The 13,047-nt window shown below is 56.6% G+C and overlaps 6 protein-coding genes across 6 annotated transcripts; 2 read left to right on the top strand and 4 right to left on the bottom strand.

The window, feature by feature from the left end:
• Positions 1 to 332: 332 nt before the first annotated feature.
• On the top strand, positions 333 to 832 carry VDBG_04382 (polyamine acetyltransferase; the record flags this gene model as incomplete). The annotated part of the gene is made up of 2 exons (XM_003004730.1): positions 333 to 575; positions 638 to 832. The coding sequence occupies 2 exons, from the start codon at positions 333 to 335 to the stop codon at positions 830 to 832; spliced, it is 438 nt and encodes a 145-aa protein (XP_003004776.1).
• Positions 833 to 900: 68 nt separating this feature from the next.
• VDBG_04381 (orotate phosphoribosyltransferase) lies at positions 901 to 1,802 on the bottom strand (the record flags this gene model as incomplete). Its single annotated transcript, XM_003004729.1, has 1 exon — positions 901 to 1,802. The coding sequence occupies one exon, from the start codon at positions 1,800 to 1,802 to the stop codon at positions 1,092 to 1,094; it is 711 nt and encodes a 236-aa protein (XP_003004775.1).
• Positions 1,803 to 2,680: 878 nt separating this feature from the next.
• On the top strand, positions 2,681 to 5,068 carry VDBG_04380 (nucleolar GTP-binding protein; the record flags this gene model as incomplete). Its single annotated transcript, XM_003004728.1, has 7 exons — positions 2,681 to 2,691; positions 2,747 to 2,864; positions 3,005 to 3,431; positions 3,489 to 3,627; positions 3,678 to 3,739; positions 3,793 to 4,970; positions 5,027 to 5,068. 7 exons carry the CDS (start codon positions 2,681 to 2,683, stop codon positions 5,066 to 5,068), a joined length of 1,977 nt encoding a protein of 658 aa, XP_003004774.1.
• An 83-nt stretch (positions 5,069 to 5,151) lies between these two features.
• Positions 5,152 to 5,745, bottom strand: VDBG_04379 (hypothetical protein; the record flags this gene model as incomplete). Its single annotated transcript, XM_003004727.1, has 2 exons — positions 5,152 to 5,543; positions 5,611 to 5,745. 2 exons carry the CDS (start codon positions 5,743 to 5,745, stop codon positions 5,292 to 5,294), a joined length of 387 nt encoding a protein of 128 aa, XP_003004773.1.
• A 650-nt stretch (positions 5,746 to 6,395) lies between these two features.
• VDBG_04378 (rab GDP dissociation inhibitor beta) lies at positions 6,396 to 8,495 on the bottom strand (the record flags this gene model as incomplete). Its single annotated transcript, XM_003004726.1, has 8 exons — positions 6,396 to 6,822; positions 6,872 to 7,026; positions 7,075 to 7,565; positions 7,687 to 8,030; positions 8,093 to 8,120; positions 8,192 to 8,251; positions 8,325 to 8,349; positions 8,450 to 8,495. 8 exons carry the CDS (start codon positions 8,493 to 8,495, stop codon positions 6,631 to 6,633), a joined length of 1,341 nt encoding a protein of 446 aa, XP_003004772.1.
• A 764-nt stretch (positions 8,496 to 9,259) lies between these two features.
• Positions 9,260 to 10,141, bottom strand: VDBG_04377 (50S ribosomal protein L4; the record flags this gene model as incomplete). Its single annotated transcript, XM_003004725.1, has 2 exons — positions 9,260 to 9,556; positions 9,674 to 10,141. 2 exons carry the CDS (start codon positions 10,139 to 10,141, stop codon positions 9,260 to 9,262), a joined length of 765 nt encoding a protein of 254 aa, XP_003004771.1.
• Positions 10,142 to 13,047: the final 2,906 nt, after the last annotated feature.

The raw sequence follows: 13,047 nt of genomic DNA, 5'->3' as shown, positions 1-13,047 counted from the left end.
TCACCGTGTCGAGCGTCAGCTCGTGCCAGGCTCTGGAGGATGCCGCGTTTACGAATCCGAATCACCGATGCCATCCCGAACAGGTGACACACCTAGGCCACTTCCCGCCCGCCCCATAGTACCACACTTTTCCCACCCTTGCTCTCCCTAACACGTCTTAGTTCCAATACCGTCTTTCCCAATGCTCAGACATCTGCTTCGGCCTCTTCTGCAGCGTCAAGCCATCCGAGGCAAAAGACTTTGGTCTGGAAACCCTCGCGACGGCAAATCCCGTCGAGACGAACAGAGAGGACGGCGAGGTCCTCGTCCTCTGTGCCCATGCCGTCGCGACCATGGGCAAGAGCCCCGTCGTGACTGATGACGACCTGAGATACCCGCAGAACTGGCGTGATGCCGATGCAGCCAAGTCAGCCAAGGTCGGACACCAGCAAGATGGCAGGACCGTCTGTCTGCATTCGCTTGCTGTTTCCCCGAAACTGCACGGCACTGGCATAGGCAAAATTACATTGACCTCGTATATCCAGATCATAAACGACTCAGGCGTTGCTGACCGGATCGCCTTGATCTGCGAGGATGTAGGTTTCGATGTGCTGCTCCATGTCGATGTCTGTACTCTGTGCTGACGGGCATGATCTAGCATCTCGTGGGGTTTTACAAGAAGTTCGGGTTCAGGGAACTGGGCGCGAGTCAAGTGACCTTCGGAGGCGGCGGCTGGTACGATATGGTGAGAGCGCCTCCCGTTGCTTCGTCTAAAGATGCAGACACCGGAGCAAACTCGCTGACCTCCTCTACGAAGGTTCTCGACCTTGATGGCCCGGCTCAGAAGGGCTGAAATAGCCCCCTGGCATTGAGCAATTTCCATCGTATAGGGGCGTTCGAGCGGGGCTGTGAGATGTTGACCCTCATATGACGCCTACCTATTCTACAAGAGTACCGCCTCCCTCTGCTAGACAGGTAGCCAGTTTAGTCTATTCAGAAGCCTTGACTACCTTTTGCTAGCTACTCGTGACGCCTGGGTGGAACTTTGAGCGCAAAAGCAGTACTCGTCCTCCTCCCTGCCCACATCTGCAGTGATCAACTAGAGACTCAACTCAATCGCTGGCCTTGTACTTGGCCCGGTACTCCTGAGTGCGCTTCGTGTCCTCCTCCGAAGCGAAACCCTTCATGCCCTCGATGATGTCGTCCAACGTCAGGATGGCGTAGATGGGGATACCGTACTCCTTTTTGATCTCGCCCATGGCGCTGGGCATGGGCTTGGAGTCATCACCATCGGGTGATGGCAGCTTCTCCATGCGATCAAGCGCGACAACAATGCCAGCAACCTCGCCGCCCTCGGCGCGAATCTTGGCAATGGCCTCGCGCTTGGCAGTTCCTGCAGTGATGACGTCGTCGACGATGAGGACTCGCTTGCCCTTGAGGGGGGCGCCGACAATGTTGCCGCCCTCGCCGTGGTCCTTGGCCTCCTTGCGGTCGAAGGAGTAGCAGGTGTGGCCAAAGGTGGCCGAGTCGAGCTCGGCGAGCTTGTCTACAGCGGCGGTGGCGAGGGGGATGCCCTTGTAGGCAGGCCCGAAGACAATGTCGAAGCGCAGCGGGTTGGCGGCGTCCTTGGTCGCCTCGATGATGGCGTGGGCGTAGGCGAGGGAGATGGCGCGCAAGAGGTCGGCCCGGTAGAAGTCGCCAGCGTTGAAGAAGTAGGGGCTGATGCGCTTGGACTTGAGCTCGAAAGAGCCGAACTTGAGAATTTTGCCTGCGATGGCAGCCTGGAGGAAATCCTGCTTCCACTGTGGGAGTTGGCCGGCCATGGTGGATGTGTGGTGGTTGTCGCGAGGGGATGGATGGCGGGGTACTAAGATGCGCCGGGCCTATGAAGCAGATGATGACAATTGTGAGGTGTTGAAGAGGTAAAGCACAGTAGTGGTTCGTGTGCAAGAATCAAATCATGTCAAGTCTTCTTCCAGGTCGTCTTCACAAGAAAAGCTTAATCGAATCTCATCCGACTACGGCTTCATCCTCTGAAGAAATGACCCCTCCTTCACTGATACGGTGCTGGGCGTCGCTGCCCCGCACCCCACCACGATTGGAAAATTTCTGTGTGGGGCGCTCGCAGCCTTGACAGAAAGTGAGGATGCCATGCAGAGTTCATGTTGAATGAACCACCAAGGCTCTGCCAAGATTTGGATCACAAGGTAATGGTAAGACAGTGGTGTATCCGAGCCTTGAATTCATTCCAGCATTAAGAGAACCATAGCTGGCTCTGGTGTATCGCATCACACCGCAGGCTTGTCGTGAGAGGGCCATGTCAAATTGCAGGTAGCATCGAACTAGATAAGATAAGATAGCGCCAAGTCGCCACTTTTTTTCTGCTGGGCCATGGGAAAAAAAAATCATGAGGCTCGATGCCGACCGCACTTCAGTTCTTACCGCCCACCCTGAGCGGAACGATCGAACCGACCACCGAGCCCTCAAAACACGCCTGGTCGTCTCCCTTCTTCGTCTTCGTCACTTAGGTGGTCCGCAGTTGTCGTCGAGATTGTCACCCGGCTGCAAACTCCTCAGGATCGAATCCGAACTCACCGAGTTTCTCGACCCTCCTTCTCTGCCTGCGCCCGACCGCCTCCACATTTCCCACCGCCAATTTTCGATCGCTTGAGCTCGCGTCAGCGCTCACCTGCCGCTCACCATGAAGACACAGTTAGCAGAAACCGCATAGGCTTGGTCTTCTGACCACTCGCTGACCGTGTATCAGATGGAAGGATATCCCAGTCATTCCCAACTACTCGCAGATGACCGACATTATTCTGTCGTCCACCCAGAGGAAACTGCCGACGCAGATTCGCGCCGGTTTCAAGATCAGCAGAATCAGAGTACGTGGACGTGCGCAAAGTCGAGGCGCGGGCATGACTACGGCATGACGAGGAGATCTACGCGGGTTGCGGCCTCAATGTTCTCCTGTCTCGGCCTGGCTGCCTCCACCATCAGGAACAACCTGCTAACATGTTGTCAGGGCTTCTACACCCGTAAGGTCAAGTTCACTCAGGAGACCTGCTCGGACAAGCTTGGCCAGATTATCGAGTCTTTCCCCCGCCTCAACGACATCCACCCGTTCCATCGCGATCTCATGAACACCCTGTACGATGCCGACCACCTCAAAATCGCTCTTGGCCAGATCTCGACCTGCAAGTCGCTCATTGAGAGTGTGGGTCGTGACTACGTCCGTCTTCTGAAGTACGGCCAGTCTCTGTACCAGTGCAAGCAGTTGAAGCGCGCTGCCCTTGGTCGCATGGCTACACTCATTAAGAGACTCAAAGACACCTTCCTGTACCTCGAGCAGGTCCGCCAGCATCTTGGCCGTCTGCCCTCCATCGACCCCAACACTAGGACGCTCGTCATTTGCGGCTTCCCCAATGTTGGAAAGAGTTCTTTCTTGAAGTGTAAGCTGCCCCGTGAAGTCCTCGCGGCTAGGAAACTAGACTAACGTGCATTTGCAGCCGTGTCTCGCGCCGACGTCGATGTTCAGCCGTACGCCTTCACGACCAAGTCCCTCTTCTGTGGTCACTTTGACTACAAGTACCTACGTTTCCAGTGCATTGATACCCCCGGAATCTTGGACCACCCTCTTGAGGAGATGTACGTCTGCCGCAAACCAAACTTGGGAAACTCCAACTCATTATGTGCAGGTCCACGATCGAGATGCAGTCCATCACAGCCCTTGCTCATTTGCGCTCAGCGGTCATGTATTGTGAGTACATGCGTCACGTCTTGCTTTGATGGCCATTTTCTAATGGATCACAGTCATGGATCTCAGTGAGCAGTGCGGCTACTCCGTCGAAGCCCAGATCAACCTCTTCGCCTCGATCAAGCCCCTCTTCTCCAACAAGCTCGTCTTCCTCGTCATCAACAAGATCGACATCACCAAGGTTGAGGACCTCGATGCCGAGACGCAGGAGAAGCTTCAGGGCCTGCTCAAGTCGGGCGAGGTCGAGATGCTGCAGCTGTCTTGCAACACTCAGGAGGGCGTTCAGGACGTCAAGAACGCCGTCTGCGAGCGCCTCATTGCTGAGCGCGTCTCGCAGAAGCTGAACGCCGGTACCACCAGCAGCGGCGCCATCGGCGGCCGCCTGGCTGACGTCATGTCGCGCATTCACGTCGCGACTCCGATGGGCGGCCAGACGCTCCAGACTTTCATCCCCGAGGGCGTCAAGAACCTCAAGAAGTACGACAAGACTGACCCCGAGCGCAGGAGGCTTGCGCGGGATGTCGAGGAAGAGCAGGGCGGTGCTGGCGTGTTCAACGTCGACCTCCGCGCCGACTACATCCTCGCAAACCCCGAGTGGAAGTACGACAAGATCCCCGAGATCTTCGACGGCAAGAACGTCGCCGACTTTATCGACCCCGATATCGAGGCCAAGCTCGCCGCCCTCGAGGAGGAGGAGGAGAAGCTCGAGGCCGAGGGCTACTATGACTCGGACGAGGAGATCGATGACGAGGAGGAGGCCACCGTGCTCGCCCAGGCGGAGCTGATCCGCGAGAAGCAGGGACAGATCCGCAACGAGGCGCGCATGAAGAAGCGTCTCAAGAACCAGGCCATCATCCCCCGCAAGAAGGTTCCCATTCCCCTGTCCAAGATGGACGACGCTCTCGACCAGCTCGGTGTCGACACGACCGACATTGTGTCGCGCGCGCGCTCCCAGTCTCGTCCCCGTGGCCGCTCGCTCGGACGCAGCCGTGCCGGCACCGAGGACGCCGACGCCATGGACCTCGACGCCACGCCGCGCGAGCGCCTCCGGTCGCAGAGCCGCGCCCGGTCTCGCAGCCAGGCTGCTGTCAACCGTCGCGAGGACGGTGTCGAGGATGAGGGCAAGCGCACCACGGCTGAGCGCATGGCCAAGCTGGGCCAGAAGAAGATGAATCGCATGGCCAGGCAGGGTGAGGCCGATCGTCACACTACGGCTTCGCTGCAGAGGCATCTGGTAAGTGACTCACGCCCGATCTTCCGTCTCCTTCCGTTTACTAACACAAGACGCAGCTCGCCGGCAAGCGTGGCATGGGCTCCACGAGGAGTCGTTAAGCGGCATTCTCTCCTGCTTCTTCTCGAAGCTGGTGGTCTTTCTCTCGCGCATATGGATCATCACTCGTGGCATCTGTTTCGTCGGGGAGTTTGGCGCGTGGTGGTTCTTCTCGGGACGTTACCGTTCCAATGGCTGCCGGCTCTGAGGAGCTCGTGGCCGGACATAAAAATGATCATGTTATTTACGACCTTTGGCAAGGAAATTGACTTTTGTTTCATCATCTCACCCTGACATTGCCATGCTTTCCGTAATATGACAACTTGTGTCCTTGTACGAGCCGCCTCCGTCTTTGGGCTGAGCACCTTTCCACGTGAGAAGAGATCCTGCCACCGCCAGCCAGTCGACGTTTTCTGTGAGCATGCAATCTTCCGAGCCGATAGTGCTCGTGCAGAGGTAAGGGTCTAGTTCTTGCGTTGTGAATGCGTCTGTTCCTTTGAGCCTTCGGTCTGACGGACTTGTCGACTCGTCCGATAACTGGTGCATATTTACACCTGTAGCTAGAACATGCCCTTTGTTAGATGATTGACGCATGTGTGAGTACAGCATGTTCCTCGACCAAAACAACATCCATTTCGCACAAATTCACTCTCAGGCCCCATCGTCCATCCGTAGCGAGAGCCACCTGAGCCTCCTGCGGAGACCTCTCTTTCTCGAGCTGCTTTGCTGCTTGCGCCATGTTTCTATGGCTTTCTAGCGCTTCTAGTATCCTAGGCCTAGAGAAGACTATTAATGCAATTGGGCTCTCCTTGAAAACTCCAAAGCAAGCGCCCGGTGCAATATTCTCAAGTGAATCAAACCGTTGCCAGCATGGAAGACTGTGCTTCCACAAGAGGGTCTCCAGGCCGACAAGGGTGGCAGTGAGGGACAGCGAAGGCTATACAAATGCCTGCCATGAACGCAACCGCGATAGCTCAACAATGACGTTGATGCCATGGGCTGCAATCTTGTTGATGCTTGGCACATCCCATTATCCTGCGACCCGAGAATCCTGCACTGGTTTGACGATGACGACATCAGCAACTCTGCACTGTCGTGATTGAAACGTTCCATGGACGAGAATGCGAAATCAGCTGTCGTTTTGCGGTTACAAACCTCTACTGTTTTCAACCCTGCTGGAACACGCACGCGGGCCGCATACGCTTGCTACAGGGCTTGACAAAGACCGGCTCATGATCAGAGCGTTGGCAGGCTGGTCTTGCTGTCGTCCATCGGGATCTGGCGTGATTCTACCGGAGAAAGTGTGCTCTTGTGAGCGATACAAGCAGTCATTGAATTCCTGGGGATGACTAGATGATACTCACGGAGATACCACCGCGGGATTGGTGTGAAGATGCATTTGTATCAATTCAAGAATTCAACCTTTTCGTTCACAACGCTACTAACGTAAATTTGATAGTTGCCCGCCAAAGATCAGATAAATGACTCGTCTACGGAGAAGCTATCGCCAAAGCATCCATCAAGGTTCCGCCCCCGGTTTGTTTCCTCCGCTGTACTGTACTGGTTTGGTATATGTGCCTGGTTATGTGATACGTATCCTGCTGGTCTTCCTTTCCTGTGTCGCTTACTCGTCAGCGACATTGATACCCTCCCTGAGGCCCTCGACGACGAGCGCCTCGCCGGCGGCGCGGCGGTAGATGTTTTTGACGTCGTCCGTGGTGGTCTCGAAGTGGCTGCTGGCGTCGTAGCTCTTGGAAACGAATACGTTATCCTTGGAGCCATTATCAGTGGGCTCGTAGATGGGGATAGGAGCGCCCTGGTTCAGTTAGCCCACGTCGTTGCCCTCTCAAGAATCTGCGCCTCACCATGAACTGCTCCTCAATCTTGCCAAGGCGCTCGAGACCGGGCTGGAGCTCGAGGTGGTGGTTCGCTGTCGTCTCGGCAATGGTGGAGACGATTGCGATCCAGTAGCCCTTGGGGCAGACGTTGTGAGCAGAGGACACGGTGGCAATGTAGATATCTAGTCAGGTCAGCAGTGTTCATGATTCGTTGATGCTTTGCCACTTACCATTCTTGCGGCCAACCTGGCTCTGGGGGATGATGAGCTGAGCCGAGTCGGCATCGTTGGTGCCAGACAGGGGATGCTTGAGGATACAGATGGCGCGGAGAACCTGGCCAACGACCTTGACCTTGTTAGGGAAGTAGCTGGGGTCTCCGAGGATAGTCTTGGCCTTGGTCTCGAACTTCATCTCGTCCGCGCCAGTCATGGTGGCCTTGATGCCGGAAGCCTTGCCATCCTCGTAAAGGATCTCGTCAATCTGGGTGTTGAGCATGTAAGTGCCACCATAGATGGCGGAGAGGCGGGCGAAGCCCTGAGGAAGCTCTCCCAGGCCGTACAGCGGGTAGATGTACGGAGACTTGCCGTAGCGAGCGACCGAGTTGCCGTAGAGGCGGATGCGCTCAATGGCCTCCGGAGCGGCACCGGGTGTGGTGAGGTAGTCGTCATCGGTATAGAGAGCCATGGCGTGGCCGATGAAGTCGCGGGTGCCGGTCTCGAGGCTGAACTTGTCATATACCTCTTTCATGGTGGCGGTGTTAAGGTCCAGGCCTGTTCGTTTTGTGTTAGCTGGATGTGTGACACGAGTCGACAGCTCAGGGGCATTGGAGAGCTTTGACTTACCCTTGTGGAGCTGGGTTCTTCAGGTCGAAGGTGCCAACCCACTCGATGAAGCTCTTCATGCGACGCTTCTCAAAGATGCCCATCAGGGGGGAGCGCAACGCCTCAGCGGCATCGGAAGGGACCTTGGCAACGGTAGCCTTGGAGCCCTGGCCCTGCTGGACGTAGCTGCCAGCGACCTGCTTGAACTCGAGGTACCTCGTGACATCGGTGGAGATGAGAATGTTGGTCAGCTCGCCAGAGGACATGAGGAACTTGGGGACAAGGTCGATGTTCCAATCATTGAGGCGGCCGTATTTGGTCCATGGCTCCTCGCCCTTCTGGTAGTTGCCGTGCTTCTTGAAGAGCTATAGTGTATCATGTCAGATTCGGACTCGGAAGCAGTGTTTGCAAGGTTCGGGAGATATACCGTCTCAAGGTTGACAGAAGCAGCCTCACTGGTGATGCATTAGCTTTGTTGCCTTGAATCACGGTGGCGAGCGGGCCGCTGTCAGAGGAGGAAGCTTACCCGCCGTAGTGGTCGTTGCGGTCAATATGGAGGACCTTCTTGCCCTTCACACTGAGGACACTGTGGGGTCATGAAAGTCAGCATCACTTCGCCGGACATTAGATACGATGGCTTGTTCGAAATGGAATCGTACCCGGACAGAATACACTCGGTCAGGCCTATACGGCGGTAGAGCGGTCAGCTAGGAAGCATAGGTGAAGAACCCCACGCCAGGGCGATGCGGGGCAAGGCCACGAGGGGAACGAGACGTAGACGTACCAGTGCCGAGGACAATAACATCGTACTCCTTAGCAATCTCGTCCATGATTGCGGTGTGGGAGCTGTTTTCGGTTGATTTCTATTGCGTGCCTGGAAAGGAGTGGCTTCGAGATGTGTCGGGATGAGCTGGTTTGGGTTGAGGGGGGGTTTTGGGTTTGGTTGAAGCGGAGTGGCCAGCGTCTGGGTATGATGAATGGGAAGGACTGGAGAAGCGGTCGGGCCTTCAGGTGGGCCATTGGGGTCGAGGTTTTGGAGGGGTCATGCAGCGGTGCAGCAGTGCAAATGCACCACTGTGCACACTCCTGGTCTGCGCTGGGGGGGGGGCTCACGAGGCGGTGGGTGGGATGCCTGCCCTCGCAGCAGTTCTCGTCTGAATGAGCTCCTATCAAGTTCGAAGGCATCCGAGACGACTTGGATCAGCATTGCATCGCTGCTGGGTCGATTTTCCCGGTCTGCTCGGCAGTGGACAGCAGGGCCAGCAGTCTTAAGGCAGTGATCCATGACTGCCCTAGGTAGGTAGTACTTTATAACATCCTGGACAATGCACTGTATTGGCCTTGGATCGCACATCACTCGAGGACAGCCTCGTGACTGCCATCAGCCGGGATAACTGGGCATGCAGTCACAATGCACGTTCAAGCATCATGGCTTGTTTAAAAACATGATGAACTCGGCTTCCTTCGCGCGATTCCCTCTTCGTATCGTACATCATTTCTGTATACACTAGTACAGGTACTTCTTACATGGTCCCGGCCGGAACTGACCGAGTGTGACCTTCTGCTCTGACTGATCGTGTTACCCAAAGTATTTTTATAGTTTCTGCGACTGCACCGGCGCCTTGTCGCCGGCTGGCAATGTGGAGGGGTCGACATGGACGCCCTCGACGTTGGCGGTGGAGGCAGCTGCATCGGTCTTCCGTGTAGCATCCTCGAGTGTGGCCTCGCTCGGCTCAGCGACGAGGTGGTCTTCGCCACGCTCGTACGAAGGCTGGTACGCCTCGCCATTCCCTGACAGGTCGATCTCGGGGTCGGTCTTCGCCAGCTCGCGGGCGTCCTCCCATAGGTAGTACCGTTCGGTCAGGACGTGCTTGATGCCTTGCATCGTTTGCTGGCCCGCGTCGCAACATGTCAGCTCACAATGCCACGCACGTTTCTTCTTGCTTCAGAAAGCGTGAGACTCACACCTGGTCCCTCTCGTTCGCCTCGTGGCTCCTCCAAGCCATACGGGCGCGGATGCGCTCCGCGTTGGCGTCGCGATCCTGTTCCGCTCACGGCAACAAGACCACCACAGGGCGTGCAGATCCTCCCAGCCCTTTTCACGCAGCTCCTTCACTGTCCACGCGCGCCCATGTGCCTCGTCCTCCTTTGGCTGGTTCATGAGCTTGCCCTCGGCCGAGAAGAAACCCCAAAGCCCATGGTCCGCGTCCGTGTCGATCCTGGGTTTGAAGTCCACCGGCTTGGGGAGCTCGTCCCACGACACAGACAGGGGCTCGCGGGGCCCTGTACGTCGAAGGGCGCTGACGCCACGGAGGCGGTTGTTATCGCGAGTCTTGCGTTTGCATTGTGCCGTTGAAGTCGAGAAGGGGGCGGCGGTGGAGGAGAGGAACTGCGCCGTGACGGCTCGTGTGGGCGTGATGGTTACGCGGGTGGCGAGACGGCCTATGGAAGGCCGCAGTGTGTTGGCATTTGCCATATTGAACAATGGCTAATTCTCTGTGGTCGAGGTTCGAGCTGCGCCGTTAGGAGGACTTAACAATATCTCACGAAACTGAAGGCTACGAATTGAGCTTGGGATTTTTCATAACCAATCACGCGTCAGCCTGATCTTGTCCCGGGCCTACAATGTACCGATTACTGCGCCACACCCCAGCCTCAGCGGTCTTGCCACACGTACTGGCTGGATGACACCAGGTCAATCAGGTCAACGACTTGCTACATCGACAGTCGAATTTCTTTGCACTTGGCTCAGCCTTACTGATTTCATGTGTAGAGGCAACGATGAGCTAGATATGTGTATCAACGCAGATATGTCACAAGATTTTGCCGCCGTGCAATCACTCATTGCATCGGTGTCGGCAACATCGTTCACAATGAGGTGAAGGCCAGGCGCCATTTCTGCCTGCGCTGCTGAGCCAATCCAGCAGCCTTCCAAGAAAGGGACAACCGCACGATGCTGGACGAGCGTGTCGGCTCCGGCTTCGTGCCCGTGAGGGCCTTGGCAAAACTCAAAATTCGCCTTCCGCACTTGGACGAAAGCACGGTCGTGCCCCAATGTCTCCATTCGCACCATACGAAGGTTGGCCCCCAAACGGGGCTGACATCTGGGCGGCCTTGGAGGTGATCCGCCAGGCCCCTCCTGTCCTTCCTTCACTGGGGCATGCCGTTGTCAGATCGGCGGATCTCAGGATGGAGTCGTCCACCACACGCGTCCCGCTGTATCTTGTCCGCCTCTAGCTAGCTGTCGTGGAGGTCATCTGGGTCTTGATCTTGACCCAACGCCCCGGGTCGCATCCATGCGGAGAACAGTGCCCCGTCTGGGGGGGCGGGAGGGAATAGGGGGTGGAGGTGGTGAGGAGGCACCCTGGGTGCAGCCCGCCCCCGAAGAGGAACCAGTCCACCGGTCCACCACACCTCAAGACTTCATAGATCCGCCGACATGGTGGTCATGACCACGGCGACACCCGTGAGTGGGACGTTGATGCGGCTCAACAGCGTCCCTTGCGCGGGCCCGCTTTCAGTGACAGGTGGGACATTGATGGGGACGGCATCACGACGACATCTGAATGTTGCCTGCTCAGCGGACGAGCATGACACCAGAGACAGCTCTCGGCGCGATGCATCAATTCGACCGCAGCTTTGTCCATGGCCATGTGGGTGGCCTCGGAACACACCTCGAAGCCGATTCTTCAACCTTCCTCGTCAGCTCTCCGGCATCGCCGCGCGAGCCTATCTGAACATACACAGGTGCGCATGTTAATGGCGTGCCGGTGTGCATGCCAACATGCAGGCAGCTAGGTAATCTGTCTTGTCTCCTGTGGTCTTTCCCCGGCATACGTGACCGGCACCTTATATCCCGCCGCCGAGGCCATGAGCGACTTAAGCACTCCTTGTCTGCGCACCTGCTCAGGCGACGAACTCGTCTGCATGGGACCTTCAGGCTGAATGGGACGCCGGCCACCAACCGCCGCAATTGCGTGCATACCGCCCACCCATGCAGGCCGTCTAATGCGGGCGTCTGAACGTATTCGGAAAGTTTGCACACCTGAGGCAGCTGATCACCGATTTTCATGATGAGGAGGAAATGCCGTCTTCAATATCACAATTCGGTCACACGCGCCGTTAACCATGCTCGCATCGTTAACCTCGTAGCGCAAAGCTTACAGTGCAGGAGCACAGCTTGAGGAGAAGTGTGTCTTCTTGGTGACCGTGGGAATACGTGAGGGAACACCTGATGGTCGTGTGCAGGAACACCTCAAAACAGACTTCGTGGCCTGTACTGCGTCGCAAAACACGCAACAGCAGGAGGGCTGAAGGACTTGGTGTGCACACCGCCCGCTGTCGCTTCCTGTCGGTTGAAATTGTCGCCCTAAATGGACGTCAGATCCCTTGCATTGCATGTTGATGAGCTCACTAGGCAGCGGGTTGCATCCGACTGTCCATTCTCTGCTCGGCCACATGACCACGAACTGCCATACTGGTGCGACAGGGCGCGACGCAATCACAACAACTGAACAGCGCGCATTGATCCCAATCGGACAGGGGTGATCTACCGCTCATGCGCAAATTCATAGGAGCACAACGCAAGAGTCAACATGTTGTTGGCAGAATGAACATGAATAATGTACAACGTCACGGGAGAGAAGGGCCAAGCCCGTTCGTTCCAGCGCGCCCGAGGATACCAGCTAGCAATCTCGCCTTGGTCTTCGAGGCATTTCAGCGATGTCGCAGCTGGCGTGTGATTCGCAATCCTGGGGGGCACACCCCCACCGCCAGTCGGTCGTCGGTACTTTGCCGACGATCGACAGGCTGTGGCGGTTGGTATACTTGAAGATAAAACGAACAAAGCGTGCGGCTGGGCAGTCTTCAATGGTGTCGCTGGCGAGTCAAGAAAGTATTTGGATAACGGTGGCAGGAAGGCTATGGGCAGGCTAACGCGCACCCTGGCCAAAGAACTGCAGGCGTAGCCATGTGCCAAGCGTATCGGCATCCTGTCAATCTCCAAGCAAAACTTGATATCGTGAGAATTTTCGATGCACCTGACTCGTCAGCCACGGTCGGATGCGGTCCAATGACCGATTCATAGTGGAATCCGTCTCAGAGCGGTCAGTAAGTCCGCATTGTCACGATATTTGTCGGCGATGTGGTAATCGTAATGCTCCGTATGGCACTGACTTCCAGGCTGGCCTCGGGCGTGACAGACCATCCGGTAAAAAGCGTGCCGCAACAGGTCAGGGGTGTTTCTCCGTCTAGGCAATGTGCGGTGCCCGTGCCATGCGGCAGGCAGAATAATAGCCTGGCCCTCAGCCCTCAGATCCATGGGACGGGGGGGGGGCGGGGTCTTGTCAACGCGACCTAGAGTAACAGGGAGTCTTTTTGAAT

The sequence above is a fragment of the Verticillium alfalfae genome, genomic scaffold (assembly GCF_000150825.1).
Source record: "Verticillium alfalfae VaMs.102 supercont1.5 genomic scaffold, whole genome shotgun sequence".
Classification (NCBI taxonomy): domain Eukaryota; kingdom Fungi; phylum Ascomycota; class Sordariomycetes; order Glomerellales; family Plectosphaerellaceae; genus Verticillium; species Verticillium alfalfae.
Note: the sequence above shows the minus strand (reverse complement) of the source record. Positions and strands in the feature narration are given on the sequence as shown.